This window comes from Gopherus evgoodei, chromosome 8, assembly GCF_007399415.2.
Source record: "Gopherus evgoodei ecotype Sinaloan lineage chromosome 8, rGopEvg1_v1.p, whole genome shotgun sequence".
Lineage (NCBI taxonomy): Eukaryota > Metazoa > Chordata > Testudines > Testudinidae > Gopherus > Gopherus evgoodei.
The window spans coordinates 55,870,563-55,889,952 of NC_044329.1; the positions used below are offsets into that span (position 1 = coordinate 55,870,563).

The 19,390-nt window shown below is 40.4% G+C and overlaps 1 protein-coding gene across 1 annotated transcript in view; it reads left to right on the plus strand.

Annotated features, from left to right (window-relative positions):
• Nucleotides 1–19,390, plus strand: part of XPR1 (xenotropic and polytropic retrovirus receptor 1) — a 243,538-nt gene that overhangs the window by 155,089 nt on the left and 69,059 nt on the right. The window contains exon 3 of the mRNA XM_030572121.1: nt 11,397–11,498. Coding sequence (XP_030427981.1) covers nt 11,397–11,498 — 102 coding nt within the window. The remainder of the gene's footprint in view (nt 1–11,396; nt 11,499–19,390) is intronic.

Genomic DNA, 19,390 nt, shown 5'->3' on the forward strand with positions numbered 1-19,390 from the left:
GTTTTTGTTGACTGTGTTAACACTTAAAAATGTGATGTCACTAACATCTTCAGTTTAGATGAGTAGAATGCCTTTGACAAGCACATAAATCACCATTTGTTTTCCACTTTAAAAAGACATGGAACTCAGAGACTGGTTTGGGTACTGAAAAAATTTCACTGGGTGCCATCACTATATATACTGTGTTTGGCAGTTTGATTCCCTGATGCTATTTTAGCATTTCTTTTGATGGTCGTGTGCTGCAAACTTCCAATACATGCAACAGAAATTCCTTACCATGTTACATTTCTTTCATCTATTTTTCTCCCCCATAAAGTTCCCAGATAATACCTAATAATTAAAATAAATATTTTTCTCAACTGTTCCTTGAGTCTTGAGCACCACATGGCCCTCAATTAGTGACCTGACCAGGACTATTAATATAATAAAAAATAATATTTGGAAGGCAATGTTGTGCAGATGTTAAGCATCACATCCGTATAACGGACAGGCACTGAGGATAGAAAATGGAAGTAGAACAATGAAGTTAAATTATAACTCTGACAATCTGCAGAAATCAAACAGCAATTTAATGAGGTTAAAATAAAATGTCAAATCTGGGGCCAGTTAGTCTGGGAGCTGGGGAAGAAAACTCATAGAAGCATAGAGATGTCTTATCTGCTCTGTAGCAGTTGCCAGTCCAGCTGTCTTTTCACTTCTTTTCATATCTGTTTGATCAGGCAAAGGAGTAGTTTACATCCTCACTCTGCTTTTATTGAGATTGGCAATGGGCATATTGTGTCTGTCCATTTTGTTCCCTTTTGAGTGCCTGCTTGAATGAGAGAACTGTTATAATTGAAGATTTTTAACAGAGCCAACACCAAAGCAACCCATTCTCCTACACACTATTATGGTTCTTAATTCGGGCAACTGCAGCCAGCTAATACTAACTTTTAAAAGGAGCTTTCAGTGCTGAGCTAATAAGAATTAACTTTTGCTTTTCCTTTTTTAAGGAAGAATTTTAACATTGAGGCCCGCCTTCCTTCCTTAATATTTTCTGTTTGTCTTTATATTGTACCCAGTGTGTCAGATATGGCAATTTCCTGCAGTGTCTGTGGGAGATCTTACTGTATAAAGCATCAGAGGGGTAGCTGTGTCAGTCTGTATCCACAAAAATAACGAAGAGTCCGGTGGCACCTTGAAGACTGACAGATTTATTTGGGCATAAACGGGGGTTTTTTACCCACCAAAGCTTAAGCCCGAATAAATCTGTTAATCTTCAAGGTGCCGCCGGACTCCTCGTTGTTTTTACTTATAAAGTTTGTTTCATTGTGGGGCAAGGATTGTATGTAATTCCATGGGGGGAGGAGGATCACAGTCCTCCAGGAAAGTAGGACAGTTGAGGGATGATTAGGTAAATTCACTCCAGTTGTAACGCCTGTTGAGAGGTACCACCCCAAGAGAGGCTTGCATACACTAGTTCAAACTGGAGTCTCTCAATACAAGCAGGCAAAGAAAGGACATTAAGATAAATATCTGCTTTCTGACCCAGCAGACAGACAGGACCTTCTGTCCAAGGGAGGCCCCAATCCTTCCTGGGAAGGGTTGGAAGAACATGACCTATTCATGGGCATGCTTGTTCTGAGAAAAATGTTATCAACCTGTAGCCACAGAAAAAACACTGTATAGGGGACTGATCACATGCACTTGCTCTGAATTGTGACACCCACTATCGTGGTTTCTGAACACCAAGGTATCAGATTTCCCATCTTATTTAGGACTCACTTTGTTGGTGGCTTCCAGTTATGCACATTTTTATTGTTTTATATTAGCTGTTGAAAAGAATCCAGAATACTTAACCTTGTTTTAGTTAAATAAAACAATTTAAATGTCTGTCTGGTGATGTTCTCCTCCTAATAGAGCCTGGCAAGAAAATCCTCCAAATATTAATGATTAACCTGTTGAATTGGAGATAGTTCACCTCCCTATGACTTCATAAATATCTGCTTCAATTATCTTTGGTAAATGAAGTAACCAAACAATCATTCCTTTTCTGATATAGCTATAAAACTAATCTGAAAAGTTTTCAAAATAAATCACTATTTAAAATGTATAGGGTGTATCTTCTAAAAATGAAGCCTATGTCTATCTGAGTTGTGAAGAATATGTATTAAGATTATAACAATCAACAATAATAGACTTTTATGTAGAAAGCCATGATTTAATTGAGTCTTCCTGCCTAGTGATTTACTGTAAATCAAATTCACCCTGTTAGATGAGTGGGTGTTAGAAGAAGTAGTTTCTGACAGATATGATGGCCGGATACAGGAGACAAGTGGTTCATGTTACATTTTGTTTAACCATTACGGATATCCCTAGGTATCCATGGATGTAGTAATAGTTACCTGATAATCAGGAAGCTGCCTTTCCCTTCTAGCATATCTTTTGGGTTGTCTCTCCCATACAGTATGTAACAACAAATAGGTAAATCTATCTTCTAACTTGGAGAGTAAGTTATAACTTCCTAGGCCCTGTGTAACAATGCACCCCATATTCCTCCATAGTGATATTATTACAATATGATTATGGCATAATTATGATGCATTTTATGCAATATGGGTCATGTGAGGTGTCATTGGAAAAGTTATTAATTGCTGAATATGATTATCTGATTTGTATGCCTGTATCATTTTTTAATCTAAAATTAGGAATATTGACCATGTATCTGTATTTCAATCGTACTTACTCTGGGTGACACCCAAAACTAGCTTTTCTGGTGCATCTGTGAAGAAGCTAGACAGTGTTGATGGCCTATCAGCAAAGACAAGGAACCCTGGAAGAACTTAACCTTCCTGTGAATGTTGTAGACAGCCCGTAAGTAATGGCTGCTATGACTCAGCAAGGTATGCAAGGTCATGTACCAGGCCACATGGCTCTGGACTCCATCTTGGGATGTCAGTGTTTTTTTTCCACAACTGAGTTTGGAACAAAAGGTTCTTGCCATATGCTAATGCTGTGTAAGGCAGGAAGTGACATTTGTGATTTTTCACTCCCCACACAAGAAGACTCCTGGAAATACCTGAGGAACAAAGACTGAACTGGAGGGAAGTGCTGGACTCAGGCTAACAGAATTTCTAGCCTGTGTATGAAAAACCTGGTGATTCCAAGCTGTAAAGCAAGTGCAACTTGTATCTTGAGAATCTACCAGCCTGCTTGTATCATCAGCCAATATGAGAATTTGCTAATTCATATGCTGTCTTTCTAGTACCTTAAGCTTAGTTTGCAGTTTTGTTTATTTACTAGGTAATCTGCTTTGATCTGTGTGCTATCACTTATAATCACTTAAACTCTATCTTTTGTAGTTAAGAAACTTATTTTATGTTTTAATCTAATCCAGTAAATTTGGAGTGAAGTGCTTGGAAATCTCAGCTTGCTTTAATACAGGCTCGTTGCATTTCCTCTCCACATTGAGGGGGATGCCAATTGGATAATAAATTCATAATGGTTGGGGTTTGGACCACTGCAGGATGGTACAGCTTTGGGGTCCTAGCTGTACCAGCTAGTGATTATTTTGGCTGTAGATTCTCTGTTGTTGGTTTATGCGGTGGCTGGTCAGAGAGTCTACATATAACTGCAGTTGGGTGTGTCCCTACCTATGTTAATGCTGGAGGAAGTGTAAGACCAGGAGCAGGTTTGCAGCTTGTCATAGTAGCACAGTGTGAGAGGGAGCCCAGGCTGGTGGGTCAGAGGGCTCAGTGGTACCCCAATTCCAGGTGGTACCCCGAGGGGAACCCGTCACACCCTGTCAATACAGTTCCAAAAAATGACTGTTCAGGTTGATTCTTCTGGGGCCCTCTGGGGATAAAATAGCAAATAGCATTTTTGAAATTTGGCTTAAGTTAAATTGTTTTTAGGGTCTTTAAGAGGTGGCCTGAAGTTATTCAACGGAAAATAGACAAATTAAAGAAGAAAGAACATACACTTGTGAGCTTCCAAACTCTGTCCTTTCCAGCATGTACATATATAGTGCATTTGAATTTGTTAATGCTGAGACTAAATGAAAAGGATTATACTGTTATAAATTCCTTGTGTCAACTTAGTGCTTGTGTTGCATCAAGCTAGAATATTTGTTCTGGAGCATATCTATGCTCTGCTTGTTTACCTTTTCCTGTTTGTTTGTTGTACAATTTTAATATGGTTATCTGTGTGTATTAAAGTAGTGGGTAGAGCTGGCTTAAGTTGTGGGCTAAGATGATCTGTGCTGCCCATCAGATTTCACTGCTTTCATCTGTGATCTGGAAAGGCATAGAAAATACTGATAGATACAGCTTTCAGAAAAAATTACCCAGTCTTTATGCTGTGATAGATTTTCATTATGCTTTATCTTGAATTTGCTTTGTAAACCATGTATTGAGAAGTAGCTGTCAGTTTGTGATCATATTGTGAATTAGTAGACAAGTGTTGAGAGAGACGCTCTAATTTTTGCCTAAAAGTTGAACTTAACTTTCCAGATATGATCTAACAATTTTAAGACCCGCGATCCAGAATTTTCCAGGAGATTCTAGCATGTTTATGCTGGGTTGAGATGTGCAAGAATGTCATCAGAAGTCTTCCCAAGAGCAGTACTCTTTCACTTTTCATATCCTTTTCAAAACTCATTGTTTTTTCTGAATCGCTATTTGGTTCCCACCTTAATATTTTTCAGCTATTGCAATGATGTCTTGTGGTTGCTTTCAGTTAGTATGAAGGGAAGGTTGGTGCATCTTAGTATGAAGGGAAGGTGGTTTGATACCTGGTGCATCTCTGGTTTTGAAATATGGCTAACTGTACAGAGCAAGGCTCCTTCAAAGGCAGCAGCTTTGAGGCTCTCAAGCACTCTTCATTTTGTAGTGTGCTTGGATGTAGAGCTCTGTGTGGGACTAGTGTAGAACCCTGCAGTAGGACCGAGGTCCTGCAGGACCTGCTGCCATAATAGCAGAGTGAGTGATAGCAGGATTTAAAATAGTCCCATGCAGGGCTCTACTTGGAAACTGAAAGTTCTCTAACACCCCACAGTCATTTGCTAACCAGCCACTGGTTCTGCAGTGGTGACTAGCATGTTCAAGTCTCATGGTCAAGGCTGGCTCCAGACACCAGCGCAGGAAGCATGTGCTTGGGGTGGCCAATGGGAAGGGGCGGCACGTTCAGGACTTCGGCGGCAATTCGGTGATGGGTCCCTCAGTCCCTCTTGGAGGTAAGGAATGGCCGCTGAATTGCTGCCGAAGAATGAAGCAGCACGGTAGAGCTGCCACCAAAGTACCACAGATCGTGGCTTCTTATTTTTTTTTCCCCTTCACCTCTTAGGGTGGTAAAAAGGTTGGAGCCAGCCCTGCATGGTAACTGCGTGCATCATCCCTGTTGCTTTTTACATTCATTTAAAAGGAAAAATGGTGGGAGATTCCAGTTTGAGTAATTAGCCATTTAAAATGAAAAACATGAATAAATTCTTATAGTAAACCAAAAATAATAAAGTGAAACAAGACTGTGTGGATCCTGCATGTTTACTGAGGCAAGGATGTTACAAAATGTTTGCATTTCAAGCATTAATTAGATGAGTTTTTGCCCTTTGCAACAGATTTGCAGTGCACCACTATTTTGTGTTAGGAGCTAGGGATGTGGGGATTTACAAAAAAAAAAAGGGTATTTCAAAACTAGGAGGAAAAAGGGGTTGTTTCTGGTTTGAGGAAGCATTTGTTCTTCCTAGAGACCATTCAGGTTGGGGAAGTGGAGAAAAGCGGTTTTTTGTTTTGGTTTTTTTTTTTTCAGTCTTTGGGACAAACTTTTCTTCGTTCCCTCAGCCATTATCTTTAATGTGTCATAAGTTATATTTTTGCATAGATTGCTCTTTGGACCTAACCTCGGTAGGATAATATACGGGAAACTGAGCTTATTAGGCTATGTACATATCAGTAGTCTCTGATGACATGGTAACCATAAGCAAAGTTTTAGTGGTTTGAGTCACTTGAATCTTAAGATGTTTATAGCTTTACTTAACATATTGGTGCTAAATAATAATCCTCTTAAGTTTAAAAATATTGCAAAGTGTAAAGTATGTAGATAATAACTCAGACAAGAATTAAAAGCTTACAAAAATGACTCTCCTGCCCTTCTTTGTGTTGCAAATACCTGTTAGAGAAGCAGTACAAATATAGAATACCTTGGAGATGTTTGTGTGTAGCATAGTCATTTTAGACTAAGAAGTCACTTTTCTTATTGTGCATATACAAACGTGTGACAAGTTAATAGGTGTTCTTTATAAATCCAAAAATTTAGAGAGAGTTCAGCCAATTGGGGTATAGGTAATTTGAGATTATTTGCCTCTTGCAATTGGCTAAATTGTTCGTTTTGCATGTTTTGTTCACTTCTGATGTAGAGTTTCATTGCTTGATATTACAAGCTGTAGAATACAAGGTCACAGAACCAAGATATGTAGGTAACAAGACAGATGTGTACCAGGTGCCTATATCTCTCAGGTACACTGAAGCTTAGAAATTTTACCTTCTGTCCATCCCAGCTAAATAAAACCAACTGACTCTTACACAGAATCTTACAAATTGTGGAAGTGGCGCTATGCATTTCGGTGCGGGAGATGGAGACCTGTCAGGTAAATGGCTAGGTTTCTTCTGCCTGGAAGCCTCTTCTTTCTTTTTGTAATCTGAAAATATGGATGAAGCGCTATTATGAGACAGGTTATTGTTATTTCTATAGCCACCTGGAGCAGATTTTACTCATCCTGGATTATCTGTTTTGAGGACAGCAAAACGATCAAATAAAAATATTCAGCAAAACATAGCATACTCTTTTGAAACTAATTGCAAAGCATAATACAGAGTGTCATTAATGAATAACTAAACCTCCTCTTTGGACAAAAAGAGCACTAGTGTTACAGTATGTACTTGTGTTTCTGAATTTTGCTAACATCAAAGCATAGAATAATGTCTCTGTTAGTGGGTTCCGCTCTTTCTTCCATCCAAAGTGTATAAAATAAATTGTGTGTGTGTCTATCTAATATATATAGCTTCAGAGTATTTGATTGCTTAAAGAAAAGGATAGATCAATATTTCTTCAGAAGCCAAAATTAGTATAATGTAAGAGCAGAAAGATATCTGGCTTTTTAAGTTTGCTGTTTCTCTTAACATTTTCTCTTATAGTTCTCAGGGGGATTGGGGAATTCAGCAGCTACTTCCTACAATTTTTTTCCTGTGCAGACATTACCAGGCTCATTTTCCACTAATGCCTCTTACTTCGTTAAAGTCTCTTACTTCGTTAAATCAAGTGCTAATTTAATAGCCAGATGATAATACCTGAGTTGCACTAAAACATTTATTAGGGGTGAATTCAGTGAGGTCTGTCACTAAGACTCTAACCAGGGTCAACAGGGGAGATACGGCCACATGGATTTTTTTAATAATGCAAAGTGAAGTCTAATGTTGCTGTTCTGTTGATTTTTATTTTGTCTTAGTTCAAGGGTCTTTTGTTTTTGTGTAGACACCTAAATAGGATAATAATTCTTCATACTTAAACACAGGTGCCACATGTGAATTTGAATTTTCAACTTCCAACATGGATTCACTTTGCATTTGGCCTGCTTGTGGAGATTGACCTCACTGACTTATATTTACTTGTAAAACAAAGCTGGAGGAAAAGATACAGTATTTCTTATTTTCAAGATATTTGAAGTAGGACCATTTCTCGCTTTCTTTAAAAAGACACGTGTCTTGCATTGATAAAAGTTGACTTCTCTAATCAACAACAACAACAAAAACCCAAACCAAATTTAAAAAAACCCTTTGTGTTGGTGAGAAATGGCCCAGCGAAAAGTGTTTCCATACACATATTTTAAGCAGTTAAAAATGTGAATAGCTTAAACTGTTTCTCACGAAAGGACGTGCAACTAGCTAAAATATTCTCATGCTTTTGGGTTCCTGATGTCTGGAAAATGATGGTACTTTTGTGTTCACACCTTTAATGGCAACACAGCAAGATGTGGGCTGCGTATGTTATCAGTCATCTTAATATTAGTGAAATCTTTTGATATGTTGGAGGATCTATAGGATTTTTAACTTTGACTGTAGAATTACAAAAGGCCTGTGACAAAGGCCTGCACGAGGCACTACTAAAGAAACCATGAGAAGTGGAAAACTTACTTTCTTTTTTAAATGGAAGTTTAAATTTTGGCACACAGTTCTGTGATTAGTAAGCAGAATGTGCAGCAAATGACATGACCATGGAGAACATTGGACCCTGTATGTAATGAATCAGCAAGAGGCTAAGCCCAAGATACCATTGTTCTTGAAAATTTAGCACAACTGATGATGAAGTGGTGATCTTTAAAGCTTGGCATCATCTGCTGCATTGAGATTTAAAGTGCGAATGTCTAAAGTAGGCATGAACAGCGTGTTTGTTTGGACAAATATAGTGATGATTTTCTGAATCAACGCTTAGTTGTCTGAAGAATAATTTGATCTTGATAAGGTTGTGAAGCCAAATCCTCTAAATAGTTTGCCATTAAGTGTCAGCCAGGTAGCGACTAATAGTTACATTTTATATCAAGACTACTATTGTAGAGTGAAGGAAAGCTGCGCTGTCTCTATTAACATCTGTGAAACTGGCCAAGCAGAGCTGTTTGCTTCTCTCACAATTAGTTGCTACAGTGATTACAGTACAGCTGCCAGAACACAAGCTATTAAACTAATTGCTTATAAAGGTACTGAAAATATTTTAACTCAGATAGTAAATGTCTGTGAAGGGAATTTGTATACTAATACCCATCATGCTTTTTTTCATCCGTCAGCTGGTGTCTCAGCTCAAAATGCAACAAACTGAAAAGTGTAGGCATGTCAGAAAGTGCATAGGATTCTCTCTTACTTTTGGTTTTGCAAGTGAGAATGGCTTTTCCCGCTTACTTTCTCTGAATTGGAATCATGTGGAAATCCATACAATTTTCTGTAAAATTACTGTGCTTTGTCCACACCCCTGAAATAGAAAGCTGTGGGATACAATTGAGAGGTTATCACTGATCAGAGTTTCATCTTCAACCAGTTTCATGGCAGCACCATGGGGATAAGAACAAAAAAACCATTATGATTTTTCTAGATCTCTAAAGGAAAGTTGCTGCTGGTCCTTTTTGGCAGCTATAGCTAGGTGCCTTGTAAAAGCAGCTTCTGTTGCCATGGAGCCTCTTAATCCAAGGTCAGCTTCTGGCATGATGGCTTTCACATGGCAGAAAACCTTGTCCTGTTCAGCTTTGAAAAAAATAAATATGGAATAGCCTTGGGCAGAATTAGTCCATTATTGCAGCTAAATTACTGAGCTGCAGTGAGAAACTGAACTGAAAGGAAACCTTTTGTTACCAGAAAAAAAAAAAATCTGGTTTTTAAGACTCTGGTATCCTCTCCAGTCAGAAGCCTGTAAACTGGAGTTTAAAAGAAGATGTTTAACAATTGGTAAATATTTTTGCAGCATTTGTATAACCTTCCTTTCACTTGACACAACCATGTTTTGTGTCTGAATTCTGATCTGCCTTCATGGTTATATGATTTTTAGACTCTCTTAGCAAAGCTTTATTTTCAAGGATTGTTTTCCTCTGCTAGTCCTTAGAAGACAGCAGAGAGACTGAGATGAGACAAAACTCTGCCTTTCTTATTGCTATATGTCATTACAAAATGTAAAGAGGTTTTATAAATGAGTCCTTAAAATGTCTCCTTTGAAGTTATGTACTGTCATTTCCATAGCATGGAACTCTTTACCTCAGACTCTGAAATATGAGGCTGGCCACGGTGAATTGTTTTGAAGGATACCACTGAGCTGCCACCTGAAAGTGGGATTGAAAGTGAAATTGAATTTTTGGTTTCAAAATGAAATGTTGTGCAATTTTTTTTTGGAAGCCTATTACTACAGCGTAATAGAATGAACCAGAGAAAGAGATCTGGGGAGGATGGGAAAAGTTGGGCAACATATTGAGGGAAAATATGAACGGGGAGAGAAGTAGCAAAATACCAGTAGTGTAAAGAAGTTGTCTGTGAAATGCAGGGGGAAGATAGAGTATTGCTTTTCCCTGCATGATTGGAAAATATTTTTAGGCACAGAAGATTTCTGGGTGGTATGAAGGTGGAGGGGGGATTCTAACAGGTATGAAGGGAGGGGAGGGGGCATTCTGTTAGAACCCATGAATTCTAACAGAAAATGTAATTTGGCCCTCTACGTAGGAGTCTGAGACTTCTGTTTTAAACACAAATTTGTGTTTTGTATACTCAGTATAAATGTAAATGCTCAATTGGGTAATTTATTTTTTAAAAATGGTAAAACCAGCATCTCCTCTGGGTTGAGAACTTGTATAAATTCCAACACAACGCAAACTGAAGTTAGACCCCTCAAAAATGGAGGACTGTAATGGTAAAACATTGACAGGAATATAGTACTTGAAGTATGAACCACAGAGCATTTATCATACTGCTTCTGTGATTGCTGCGCCTTGGCTTTCAGATGTACTAAACTTGGGAATAACCCCTGTGTTTAATAAAACACTTTGGACAAGTTTGTATCAGAAGACTTGTGTCTTATGCGCTCACTGGGCAACAAAAATAGTTTTAGGAAAATATATGTAGGAGTGGAAGTAAAGTAAAATAGAACAGGAATTGTTTACACTAAGATTATTGGGCAATTGGCTCTTTTTTTCTTATCTGCTTGCAAAGAGTCCCATATTTTAGAGCCCCATTTCTTACTTCACGGTTCTTACCAAAGAAATCGGTAATACATGTTTAGATTGATTTTGCTCCAAATAAAAATTATAAACCAGAATCTTACCAGTCTACCTCTAACTCACCCTTAAATTTATTTCCTTTATGGGCTGACACAAAGTCCAACCTGAATTCCTAGAGTAAAAGAGCAGTCTTTTCATCTGATCTGTTGCTAGAGGTGCAGCTTCTGTACAGAAAGTTGGTTTAGGGACCAGGAATGAGAGTGCATGAGACCTACAGCAGAGTTTCGGTAGGAGAGTGATTAACTAGATAGTGAAATTGAGGGGATATGTCTTTGTGCCCTCAGTAGCTGCACCTTGTGTGTCACTACTCGTCTTGATTAATCTTCCTCCCTCCTCTCCCTGCTAGATTTTGGTCATTATTAAACTCCGTTGCAGCAAAGATTTGGAATAAGGGAACAAAAAAGGTTCCAGTCAAGTGAGGGTTATGTCCCCTCAAGGAGTCCTTTGATTTGATATTTCCTAACATTCTGTCAGTTATTACAGGGGAAGATGGCTTGTTCTCTGGAAAAATACTTTCACATTTGACACTGAGAGAGACCGAAATTAACACTGACATGTAATTTCATGCCCCTCTTTCTTTATTCTCTTACTATAAACTTTTCTTCTTGTTTCACAGTCACAGATGAGGACACGGTGAAGAGGTATTTTGCCAAGTTTGAGGAGAAGTTCTTCCAAACCTGTGAGAAGGAACTTGCCAAAATCAACACTTTTTATTCAGGTAAGCTGCTTATCTACCTCTAATAGAATTAGTGGAAGGTATAGCACACAAAGACCTAAGACTTCCAAACCTGCAGAATAACCTTAACATTCCTGAAAGTCTACCATCAAATAATCATAGAGTGTGTCTATGTAAGAAAGCTGCTTTAACTTAAGCTGTGAATTTAAAATGATATATCTAAATCTGTTCCAAAAAAGCTGTGTATGCTCTTGTTTGGTTTGAATGTCATATTTCAGTTTAGCTCTGTTAGAAATAGACTTAAGCCAAATAGACTTAAAAATATGAGTGTGTCCAACAGCTGTTTGTGCCAGTTGAACTATATAGGTTTAAAAAACAGTTTAAGTTAAACCAGTGCAACTTTCTGATGCACACAACCTTATAGCCAATGGCAGTTAGCTGGCAAATACGTTACACAGTAATGTAACCTGTGCTTCTGTTTCTGTTCAAATTTATTAGAGTTGATGGGACTGAAAAATGGAGAAACCTAGCAAAGACGTTATAATTGCTGTGTTTCTTCTGTGAAAGTTATACCCATTTTTGCTAGTACAGCATTTTGAAATGTCCACTGGAGTGAAGTTTTTCACAATGTATAAATATGCTAGAAATAAAGATAAAACTGATTGATCTGAATCTGTCATTTGTGTAATAATACTTCTAGAAAAGGCTTTGCAACAGTGATATTATAGTAACATGCTGTCAGATTTGGGGCCAGTTTCCATCCTCTTTGGAAATGGGTTTCATACGAGGGGAAATTTATATATGAATGTAGAACAAGAAGCAATGGGCTTAAACTGCAGCAAGGGAGGTTTTGGTTGGACATTGGGAAAAAGTTCCTAACTGTCAGGGTGGTTAAACACTGGAATAAACTGCCTAGGGAGGTTGCAGAATCTCCATCTCTGGAGATATTTAAGAGTAGGTTAGATAGATGTCTGTCAGGGATGGTCTAGACAGTATTTGGTCCTGCCATGAGGGCAGGGGACTGGACTTGATGACCTCTCAAGGTCCCTTCCAGCCCTACAATCTATGAATGTGACTTATTCACATTTGCCATAGTTTTTCTTAGCATTTTGTTAATTATTAAAACTTTGTATAACAAAATTTATGGTGCCTCCTGATAGCCTGTCAGTTGCTCTGATTTAATTGAAATGTAAATACATAATGTTGAATTTATGGCTCTAAAAACTGTGATAAGCCCTGGGGATGACATCATTGAGGGAAGCACCAGAGGCTGGTCTATGAGGGAAATAACAATTAATAAAACTCAAATGTCAGTAATTGTTCATTACTGCTGCCCTCTGCCCAGATTCCATGTAGGGAAGTAATCTCCTCTTCTCTGTTGGCCCTCACTGCTCTAATGGCTCCATGGAGGAAATTCCCTGTCCCATACATGGCTGCTGCTTCTCTCAAGCCTCTCTATGAAGACTCCTTTCATCCTGCTACTGCCACCCTCCACCCCCTTCAGACCAGCTCCCTAGCTGGACACTTAAATTGGGAAAGCAGATAACAAAGTGTGTCTTCAGAAAGTGACTGCCACCTTCACTCTCAGTGAATCTTAAACATAGCCCTGTGCTTCCAAAAGAAACTGCTCACTCATACCCTTCTTAGCCCACTAGGATTCTTGTGCCTGGAGTTACAAAAACTACCTTCATTGCATGGTCAAATTGCACTGCCTTGACCTGGTGGGAAAGTCCTGGCTGGAAAGGGGTCAGGGTGGGGTGCCCTCTTAAAGGAGCATACCCCATTGATGTAAAAGTACCCATTGGTGGGGTCATTCTGGTTAGAACCCTATTCCACAGGATCATCTATTCACACTAAAACACCAGCTGTTGCTTTGTTTTCTGCAATGCCTAGGGAAAGACATGTAGTTGAGTTCTCTACCCCTCAACTCCAGAATAGTGTGCATGAATATTATATTTTCATTCTAGTACATGAAACAAAAGTGAAACTCCTGTATCCAGGCACTGTTAAATGCAAAAAAAGTAACACTGAAAAAACCTGAAATATTGTTCTTAATTTGATTTATTTAGTCATCTAAAATGTTTAAAAAGTAACAGCAGTAACCAAAACTCCTTCAGACACTATTTTATACTTGCCTCTTTAATTAGGGCATGTTTTATTATTAACTCTTTAATATGAAGTCCCAAAACTTAGCCTATCTCTTATTTTGTTTCAAAACCATGTCATTTCTCTCTACCCCTCCCCCAACAAGTATTTCATATACCGTTAAAAATATAACAGCAGCTTAGAGCTTGACTCACTCTAAAACCACCACCTATGTGCACAAAATAGAAGAAATAATTTATTTCAGCGTGAAATGTTTTAATATTTAAGGTATGTTGATGCTGATGTACTGTTAAAGTATTGGAACAGTAAACTTTTTTCTGATTGCTGTAAATCTGATTACATTATACTCTTGATGTGGAAGAAAAATCCTTTTTTACTATATTCTTGATGCTTAAATCTGAAAACTATTATTCAATTTCACTTGAAATTTGAAAGGTTGTAACAAGTGGGGACGATAGTTAAAATCTTGTCCTCCATCGCAGAATCAAATTAAACACTTATTAATCATAAAATGATCAAGAAATCAATTTTCTGGTAGTATTCAGCATCCTGGAATCAGCTCTGGATTTGATACTGCATTTCCATAGTGAAGATCTGCAAACATCACTTTCCAGCAACTTTTTATTTTCAATGAAATTGCTAGTTAATACATGGTGAGTTTTTCACCTATTTAAAATTTCAAAAAGCTGTGCAGAACAGAATGATTGTAACTTTCATTAGTGAGGGTGACAATCAATCTTGTAACAATAGGCTTCCTTGTGCCTTAATTATGGAGTGACAATGTGACTTCCCATAATATAAAATCATTTCAAGAGTGCTCCTGTATTTTACCCCAGCAATGGATAACTGCCTGAAGAGCATCACTTGACTTGTTCATGCCAGACCTATGATCCTGTCATACTTCAGGCATGTGTTGATTTGGAGTATGATCTGGTACTTGCCAGTTATTCTAGTCATGTACATGGTTGAGAGGCATTCTTAGTCTTAGGTGTAGACCATGTCTTAACAGAAACTGTCTTATGTACACCTCCCATCCAGATTATCTCCCAGGCCACTTTCCTTCCTGTTGAAAATTGCATAACATCCTTGTAGATAACTACAGGAATTACAAAAACAACAAGGAATCCAGTGGCACCTTAAAAACTAACAGATTTATTTGGGCATAAGCTTTTGTGGGTAAAAAACCCACTTTTTCAGATGCATACTGGGATGACTATCTTCTCAAGGCGCCATCTGAAACCAGTGCCCTTAACGCCATACAAATGACAGTGGACCTTTTCTCGAGACTTGGCCTTCACCTAAACCTGGAAAAATCTATGCTAACACTAGTGCAACACCTAGAGTTTATCAGGGCACAGTTGGATGCCATACAAGCAATGTTCCCTCTAATTTTTTTCAGCCACGTGTGGAATGAATGTTATGTGCACCAATATTGAGGTGCTGTGCAGATGTGAGCCACCAGTAGAAACAAAAAACCTGGATATAATACATATTTTTTAAAAAGTTACCAAATGTATGGAAGACGACGACATCATTAGAGACTACCAAAAATAACAAATTCCAATACAAGTCCATGAGTTAATGGATAATGTGTTAGGTATGGTAACAGAATTTTGAAGTTAATCTTAAGTGACTCCTTTTCTTTTCTTTTTTTTTTTTTTTGAATGTTTGAGGTTTTTTGTTTTTAAATATGTTTTTAAATCATTTGTTTCTTGGACCAGCACTTAAAAATCTTAACTGTTAGCAAATGAAGTTTCTTCAAGGGCTTGCTCATGTCCATTCCACATTAGGTGCAAATGCACTGCATGCACCATTGTCGGAGATTTTTCTCTCACTGGGATCAGCTGGGCCAGCTCTAGTGCCCTCTGGTGCTTCGTGCTTATGCGCTGATACAAGGGGCACTGCCAGACCCGCATCCTCCGAGTTCCTTTTTGCCATCCACAACGGTTGTTGGAACAACTCTTCTTGCTTTAGCAAGGCATTTTTCAGTGATTTTCTTCTCTGTATCTTAGTGTATTATTCTTGGTATAGTTGTAGTGTAAATATTGTGACTAGTATTGTACTAGTGTAGATAATTAGATCCCTTCCTTTATCATAGAGGGGCTCCCTTCTCCCCTGATGCCAAGCATGCCCCGGGCTACAAATCTTGTGCCTATTCCTGTGAGTGACCCATACTCTAGTTGTCTGAAGAGTCTGGGAGAGGCTTATGTAAGATTTATGTCAGATTTGTTGGGACTTTAAGCCTCGTACGAAGAAGGACAAAGATGTTAGGCTGAGGGCTACCCTCATAGAAACTGCTTTTAGACAGGCATCAGAGCCAAGCTGCTCAGATTCGGCACTGAGCACTTCAGCCTCTGTGCACCCCTTTGGCACTGTGTATTTCCTGGCACCATTCTCCATTTTTGGTGCCAAGGAAAAAACATAAAAAGTGGTGCTCCGAGAGAGAGGTGCTCTCAATTGCCGAAGGAAAACAAGCAGAAGGCAGTAGAGCGCGACTAGCGTTGGGCCACTCCTCAATCCCTAGTCCCATGGCAGCACCGTCAACTCTTCCCAGAGCGATGTTGAGTCCGGTGCCGGACCTCCTGCCAGCATCAGGAAGTCATTGCAGCACCAGTGGAATCACAGTGCCTTCTACCCCAGAGAGCTTTGTGGCAGTCAGGGACTTAATACTGCTCCCAGTACCACCGACTCTGATGGGACAACCACCAGCTTTGAAGAGCACAAGCAGGAGAGAGCAAGATGCTCAAAGTTCCTTCCCAGCACTGGGACCTTCAGTACATTGCAAGCATAAGCTGACCTTACTTTTACGAGATCATCCCTGGTCCGGCATCAATTCCAAGACACTCACCACCAAACAGCAGAAGTGAGGGGTACCGCTCCCACGTGGACACTTCGGGAAGACTCTTCATCAGATTCTGAAGTGAAGACCTACACCCATCCCAAGAGCTGCCACCGATACCCATATTACATGCTGCCGGACCCCAGTGTGGGTCCACCTGCTGGGAACTGGCCAGATGGACAGTGGCCTATGCAATGGCCATTCTGGAACCCATGGGGGTTTCCCCGGTACAGGGTCTGTCATCCCACTAGTTGTACTCGGTTGCTTCCGAGAGGCGGGCTTCCACACCACTTGGCACTGGACTCTGATTCTAGTACTGATACACAGGATGTGAGCCCCATGGAGGTAACTGAGGCTGAAGAAGAGGAAGAAGCCCCTCCTGTGGTACAGGCTTCTTCTTCCTCCTCCTCTTCCTCCTCCTCCTCCTGGTTGTTTTTGGACTGACTTTCCCACTTCAGCCTGGTGTGGTCCTGCATTTCATTGGACAGCTAGGTGCTAAATATAGTGGTGAATGGTTATACCCTTCAGTTTTCACCCATCCCTGCCTCCCATCTTCCATCCCCCTCCCTCTTCAGGGACCCTTCTCACGAGCAACTCCTAGCCCAGGAGATGCAAACCCTCAAATGGGTTGGGTCTGTTGAAGAGGTGCTTCAAAACTTGAGAGGGAAGGGGTTTTACTCCCTATATTTTCTAATCCGAAAGGCCAAAGGGGGTCTTCGCATCATCCTGGACCTGCATTGCCTCAACAGATATTTCAGTAAACTGAGGTTCCATGTGGTCTACCTGACCTCCATTATCCCCTCCCTGGATCCAGGTGACTAGTACACTGCACTCAACTTGAAGGATGCTTACTTTCATATCTCCATCTTCCATGGCCACAGAAGATTCCTCAGGTTTATAGTAAACCAGACTCACTATCAATTCACCATTCTGCCTTTTGGCCTGTTTACAGGCTCCCGGGTTTTTACAAAACATATGGCAGTGATAGTGGCGTGCCTCAGAAGACAAGGCATTCAAGTCTACCCATACCTCAATGACTGACTGATTGAGGGTCACTCAGACTCAACATAGGCCAGAGCATTCCTTCCAGAGGCTTGATTCCAGACAATGTCGGAGCTGATAGCCAGGGTCATGGCTCACTCAATGACAAAAACCTGGATTTGCCGCAAGATCCTGAGACACTTGGCCGCATGCACTTACATAGTACTGCATGCAGGGCTGTACCTCAGACTCATGCAGACGTGGTTAGCTCACTCTGCAGGCACCACTTGGACTCAGTGCTTACTGTTCCAGCCCTGGTCTTCGCCTCCCTCAACTGGTGTAAGGACCTCCGGTCAGCAATGGGGGTGCTCCCTTTGTTGCCCACCCACCCCTGCCCAGCTGTCAGTGTCCCTAGCGTCGGACGCTTCAGACCTAGGTTGGGGAGGCCATCTTGATCCCCTCAGGACACAGGGGCTGTGATCCTAGGAAGAGCTCCTCCTGCACATAAATGACGGAGAGCTCAGAGTGGTCCACTTAGATTGCCAAGTGTTTCTCCCCCAGATAACAGGCAACACCGCTGCCATGTTCTACATCAGCCAGCAGGGACAAGCATGCTCCTCTGCCCTGTGTCAGGAGGCCATCCGTCTGGGAATTCTGTGTGCAGCGCTCCATCCACCTTGAGGCTTCCCATCTTCTGGGAGCCCAGAACGTCTTGGCTGATCACTCAGCAGATGTTTCTCCTCTTATCATGAGTGGTCCCTTCACCTAGAGATCACTAGGTTCATCTCACAGGTATACCTGTACGCAACCAAGCAGAACAGGAAATGCCATCAGTTTTGCTTGCTGCACCGGCAGAGCCTGGGCTCACTTTCAGCTGCCTTGCTGCTTCAGTGGATAGAGCTCCTATTCTACGCATTTCCTGCAGTTCTTCTGGTTCACATGGTCCTTTTGAAAATCAAGTGGGACCAGGTGAGAATTATTCTTATGGCCCTGGCGTGGCTGCCCCAGGACTGGTTCGGCACACTGCTAGACTTATCAGTAGTACCTCTGCTGCTGCTCCTACTCTTCCTGGACCTGATCTCACAGGACCAGGGCTGTTTACTCCACCTGAACTTTGGGACCCTTCACCTGGCTGCATGGAAGCTGTTTTCAGAGAATGCTTCTTGATCACTCCCTAGAGGAGTATTTGTTGGCTTGCTCTTTACTGCAGACTTCTTACCCATGGCCTGGTTGCTGGCCCCTCTCCCCAAACCTTCTGTTTGTATAGAGTATCTAGTTGCATAGTCAGTGACACACATACAGATGGATAGCAGTCAACCTCTTGAGAGCTCTTGTGCCAAGTCAGGAAGTAATGGGTGACTCTAAGAATGTGATTGATGGAAACGGAATTTGGCAGTTGCCCCAGAAGGTATCACTTTTCTCTTCAACCTTTGCCACTGAGATTTCACTTTGGTTCTGCAGTCAGTGGACACCAGGGCATGTAGTGTGCAATAAACTCCTGCAGGCTGTTCTCAGTTTCTAAATATGTGCTTTTTCTGACCTTCTGTGTAGCAAATTGTTTAGAAGTCACTAAAAGCAACAAAGTTGAAGTCATACTATGTGTTGCAAAAGAGAATGCAGTTCCACCGAGGACTTTGGCAAGGCTTGCTGCAGGTTAAAAAATTGATTTCTTTTGTGCTTTGCATGTGCCCTGAGCAGTTTTGTAGATGATTTAAAGAGCAATAGCAACATAATATATTTTGCTTTATTTTCATTCTGTACATGTCGAAGTAATAAAATGGTATTTTAATAAGGTGTAAGATTCATTGCTGAGTTATTTAAATCCCTACTGGCTTTCGTGGGCTCTGTCATAAACAGATAGCTAAGGGTTAATGTCTCTTCCACCTGAAGCACCTGACCAGAGGACCAATCAGGAAACCGGATTTTTTCAACTCTGGGTGGAGGGAAGTTTGTGTCTGAGTCTTTGTTTTCTGTCTGCCTGCTTTCTCTGAGCTTTGGAGAAGTAGTT